This window comes from Solanum tuberosum, unplaced genomic scaffold (genome assembly GCF_000226075.1).
Source record: "Solanum tuberosum cultivar DM 1-3 516 R44 unplaced genomic scaffold, SolTub_3.0 scf00087, whole genome shotgun sequence".
Taxonomy (NCBI): Eukaryota; Viridiplantae; Streptophyta; class Magnoliopsida; order Solanales; family Solanaceae; genus Solanum; species Solanum tuberosum.
The window spans coordinates 977,049-982,816 of record NW_006239017.1 but is presented as its reverse complement, the minus strand read 5'-3'; the positions used below and the strand labels follow the sequence as shown (position 1 = coordinate 982,816).

The 5,768-nt window shown below is 34.7% G+C and overlaps 1 protein-coding gene across 1 annotated transcript; it reads right to left on the bottom strand.

Annotated features, from left to right (window-relative positions):
* Positions 1 to 330: 330 nt before the first annotated feature.
* LOC102593666 (protein SHOOT GRAVITROPISM 5-like) lies at positions 331 to 2,882 on the bottom strand. The gene is made up of 3 exons (XM_006347302.2): positions 2,578 to 2,882; positions 2,038 to 2,437; positions 331 to 1,257 (listed from the first exon to the last, which is right to left on the bottom strand). The coding sequence occupies exons 1-3, from the start codon at positions 2,678 to 2,680 to the stop codon at positions 525 to 527; spliced, it is 1,236 nt and encodes a 411-aa protein (XP_006347364.1). The 5' UTR covers positions 2,681 to 2,882; the 3' UTR covers positions 331 to 524.
* Positions 2,883 to 5,768: the final 2,886 nt, after the last annotated feature.

The following is a 5,768-nucleotide window of genomic DNA, read 5'->3' as shown; positions in this document are numbered from 1 at the left end:
CACAGCTCACTCAATTCAATGGAATAGTTGTATTGTGCTACAAACTTACAGTATCAATAATCAATATTCAGCACTACTCCTCCATCATTGATTAAAATTCTTAGATTTTGAGTAATTTTGATTTAGTCAGGCTTTAATATAAATATCAAATATCAAAAACAAAAATAAATAAATCAATAGTAATACTTCTTTTGTTTATGTATGGTTATGAATCAACTCATTAAGAATAAATACAAAGTTTAAAATTAAAACCATTTCTAAATATATATATATATAGAAATCTACCGTTCTTTTAAAACAGACTACGAGAAAAATATGTTGAGACGAAAAAAAATAATAAAATCAAGAACCCCTACAAATTTTCATACCACAAGAGATTTCACTTTCACATTATTAGGTTGTTCATCATAGTAGCATGCACCATCCACACTAGACTTATATTCATACAACAAACTTAAGTGCCCAAAAATGTAACAAAAAAAAATAAATCCAAAGTAGAGATGAAGAAATACAATATAGTACAACTAGTGTAGTGATGTTGGGCAAGTACTATACTTGAGATGAATATTTTGGTCATGATGAGAATTAGGAACTATACTTGTTGTTGTTATCCTTTTACCTTGGAACTTTTGTTTGCAAGCATGACATGTGATTTGTGAAAGAGTAAAATTAATTTTCCTTATTGCTTCTTCCTTCAATACTTGTGCCTTTTCTAATTCCATTTGTGCTTGTCTCCTTATTCTCCTTGCATTACCCAATTCTTCCTCCGCCAATTCAATTTCTCTCCTCCCTTTCTTTCTCGCCTCTTCCGCGTACACTTTTTCGGCTAACGCCTGCCTCAACCCCTCTACACCATTTCTCGATCTGTGTGTGTCATTATTATTATTCTCCGACTCATTCTTCTCACTTAGATCCGATGAACCAATAGAGAGTTGAAGATTATGATCATCGCGCGATTTTGACGATACGGAGACATCAAAGGGGCTAGATGGAGATGTTGTTGTAGTAGTAGTAGTCAAGAGTTGGAGCTCTAAATTGTGTTTTTTTATTATGGCATTTGGAGTTTTCATAATAAAATTAGGCCATGGGACTGTATTAGTAGTAGTGATGAGATTATTTGTGTGATCACTTGAAGGGCTAGGACTTGAAGCTGTACGAGAAAGGCAAGGTGCTGATGGTAATTGTATTAAAGATTGTGATTCTGATCGAAGGCTTCCAAAACTACATAAGTCTTGATGCTCTATGAAGCTCTCCACCCTATATTACACAAAATCGAATCGTTTCGTTAAATTTGATGCAGATATGAAAATATAATTAAGTAAATAAAAGTGTACTGTCTAACTCTATAAAAAAAAATTAAAAAAGGTGTTAACTAAACTATAGAATAAATAAATAAACACACATTTAATTAATTTACCTAATGAAAAAGGTTACCCCCACCCTACAAAAAAAAACAAAAAAAGGACTATTTTGATAGGATCAAAGATCTTCATACTTTTTTCAATCAATAAGTAGAATATTTTCTGAAGAAGTCAATGAAGACATTCCTTATAGAAGCATTGAATTAATAAAATAATCATGAGGAAGAAACCCAATACATATTATATTTTATATTAGTTAATAATGAAATAGGATTGAGATGCTAAGTATAACAAAATAGAGAATTTTAGAGTATCAAGAATGACATAAACCTGGTTTTTGGGAGCCACACATAGTATAAAAATAAAATACCCATAGAAGGAAACAACTTCCTCATTTTGCGCTCTTTTGTTTTTCCTTTTCACAAAGCTGGGTCGTTTTGTAAGCGGAATGTGATAAGCAAGTATATTTCATGTGTTGCAATAGCAAATATCTTAAATCAAAAATAAAGTTAATCCTAAATTTTATCTGAATATTATTATCTTTATCCTACGTATCAAACGATACCTCAATTATAAGTTATAACTAATATAAAAGTACTCATCAGTAGGACCAAAACATTAGAGCTAACAATATAGTCATGAATCTATTGCAACAAATAGTTATCTTTTAACTGACCTGGAGAATACGCGACCGCAATCGCAAGAATGACCACGAGTTCCACATGTTTTGAGATGTGCCTTGTAATCAGATTGAACAGCATATCCTTTGTTACATTTCTCACATACCCATTGTTTGTGATTACTATGTTTCCTCCTGAAGTGTTTTTTAATACCAACAAGATCACCAAGAGCATGACAAGGGTCATGATGTAGACAAGTTGGCTCTGGACAAACAAATACTCTTTTTTTAACAATAGGAGTTTCTCTTTTTAGCAATTTCCATGGTACTTTATGCCTTCTTCTATGCATTTGTAAATTTTGATCCCTTTGAAATCCTTGATTACAGATCTCACATATGTATCTATCTGATTCTAATAAAGTTTTTGGTGATAAAGATACCACTTCTGCATCTGGATCTATAAAAACAAAAAATAATTAAATTATTAACAAAGAACAACAACATATCCAGTGAAACCCCACGAATAAGGTCTGAAAGGATAAAATGTACGCAGACGTTACAACTGATGCTAATTAATAAAATTTTGAAGAATTGTACCTGGGGTTCCAGCTGGCCTTCTTTTTCTTTTGTTGTTGTTAATACAATTGTTTCCATTATTCTCTGAGGAAGTCATGAAGGGGTCTGATGAAGAATTAAACATGACTTAAAATGGATTTTTAATTGTGTATAGAAATTAGTGAAAAGGAGAAATTAAAGAGGGTTTCTATATAGGTATCATAAGCTAGCTTTTTTGATCTCTAGAGATATCTTTTTAGACTTTCAGCTTTTTCTCTTCATAGACTTGTTTTAGCTTCACCTTAATAAACTTCTTAATCAATGAAGAAGATTGGGTTGGGCAGAAAAATTAAAATGATTTCTCTTTATAAACTTTGCTTTTCTGCTGAAAATTGGTTTGGTTTGGAGTGGGGTATAGGGGTGGGGGAGTAGTAGTTTGAAAGAGATTTTTTTTTAACGGTGATTTCCGGACTAGTTTTTGCTTATTTTAATTATTATTTCACTAAATATTTGTGTTATGGTGGAGTCATAAATACTAACAAATAACAAATTAAGGAAATTCAAAAATGTCACAATAGAGATTTAAATATATATGTATTTTTTTATTTTTTTTTTGTTTTCCACTCGGTGTCCAGAATTCGTATTGGAGCACCGATTAAATTTGGATCGTGCTCTGCAGCGTCCATTCGGGGGTGGCGCTCCCAACAAGATTTTATCCATGTTCAGGACTCGAACATGAGACCTTTGGTTAAGGGTGGAGCAGTCACCACTACATCACAATCAATATTTGTTAAATATATATGTACTATTTTATATTTTTCTTATATTGAAGGGATTTAAAATTGTATATGTGTATAAAAAATTAATTGACTATAAAATTTTAAATGCAGTTTGAAGTTGTATTTGAAATTTCGAAACACTCAAAATCTTGTATTGAAAATCTAATCTATGATATTACGTGATTATCCATTCTGAGATAATACTCTTGTAAAACATATTTGATTGTATGATTTAGAATAATTTGTCAAATTTGTGTGATTTTGCTAATTTTCTAAATTGGGGATATAAATAATATTTAGAAAAAATATATTCAAAGCTCCAAATTCAACTTTTAAAATTTCAAATAAAGTGAATAATATTTAAATTTTTATGTTCAATATATGCCCACTTAGTTTTCCTACTCATCCCAATTTAAATATATATATATATATATCACCTAATTCTTTTGTGATTTATCTTTACTAGGATGTTTGAGAGGACTCTTAATCAATTAACAAAAATCTCAAACTTCATGTCAAAGACATCACAATTGGACTGAGGACAAAAAAGTCAGATAAATTAGTAAAAAAAAAAGAGGAAGAAAGTAATTTAGTAAAGAAGACAAAAAAACATCACAAAATCACTATTTGAATTCATGTGAAAGCACAGTAAATTTGCATGCATAAATACATGCACAGCAACATTACCAACAGTGCCGTCAGCAGATCCATATATACAATAATGTATTAATACATAATAATAATTAAATCTTTTTATTTTTGTCAGTCATCTTTTTTATGCCCTACAGTATATAAATTGGAAGTATTCCCTTATGAAATTACAAATCAACCCCTCTTATTCATGTCTGCTATTGATGGAGGAACTGCCTACTGTACAATCATTTGAGTTTGAAACTTTGAATAATAATCATTATATTTTAATTTACCTGATATAATTTGATCGAGTACAAAAGTTAAAAAATATGAACTTTACAATGTTTCAAAACGGCTTTTAAAATATTTACACCTTTGTTGACTTTTGTCACATAAGTGGGACTTGATATATATAAAATGTTTGATGATATTAGTCAAATAAAAAAATGTGTCATTTTGACGAATGAATGGGTAAGTTTTTTTATTTTTATGGAAAGACTCTTTTTGGTCAAAACTGAGTTGAGGGGATGGTTACTTTTAGATGATGAAAAAAATTAAAAATGATGAGCATCAATAGAACAGTAAATTGGCAACAGTAGAATTGTCTTTTGCACATAACTTTTGGCTATGCAACTGTTTGGTTTGGTCCACCACACTCTGCAAATATCATATCACCAAACTCATGTTTTGAGTTTAACTAACCTAATTATGGTTTAAAGAAAATTGTGTCATCATACATATATATATATTCTCCATTAAAGTTAAATGTGAAATTTATATTTAAATTGTTTTGTTTCTATATTAGAAAGTATAATATGTTTCGGAATAGACAAAAAAAAAAGTATGTCACATGAATAGAGACGGAAAGAACGTGTTTTAAATTTCGATCTGCCCTCTTTTTCCCCTTTTCAACATTTTAACACATAAAATGTCAATTCTTGGAACCAAATTAAGATCTAAATAGCTTGGCTTCTTCTTGCCCTTTCTACTCTCTTCTTTTTGCAAAGAAGGATCAATCTTGAATTATTTTTCTTTTATAAAGAAAAAAAAAGCAATTATATATGATTCATTCCATCTCTATTTAATTAAATTAAATAAATGTAGTTGGATTTTAGCCATTGAAGTATAAAAATCTTTAGAGGTGTGGGGTTTTGTTGATGCTGAAAGGTAAGACATATATGGTGATTGCCAACACCATTCTATCTTCATATAGGAATATTACAGCTACTTATATGATATATCACACTTCACCCCCCCCCCCCCCCCCCCCCCCCCCCCCCCCCCCCCCCCCCCCCCCCCCCCCCCCCCCCCCCCCCCCCCCCCCCCCCCCCCCCCCCCCCCCCCCCCCCCCCCCCCCCCCCCCCCCCCCCCCCCCCCCCCCCCCCCCCCCCCCCCCCCCCCCCCCCCCCCCCCCCCCCCCCCCCCCCCCCCCCCCCCCCCCCCCCCCCCCCCCCCCCCCCCCCCCCCCCCCCCCCCCCCCCCCCCCCCCCCCCCCCCCCCCCCCCCCCCCCCCCCCCCCCCCCCCCCCCCCCCCCCCCCCCCCCCCCCCCCCCCCCCCCCCCCCCCCCCCCCCCCCCCCCCCCCCCCCCCCCCCCCCCCCCCCCCCCCCCCCCCCCCTTCCGGCCCTTTTAGTGATATTTCACCCGCCCCCCCCCCCCCCTCCCTCCCACACCCCCAATCTTATCTAATAATGATTTTTCTATAGGGTTCTTTTTCCCATTTGATCTTCCAATTATTTCTTTTTTCCTTTGTCCCATATCTTCCTTGCTTTGTTTAACTAGAGGTTTTTATTCGAATCATAAAAATGAAAAACTTTTGAAA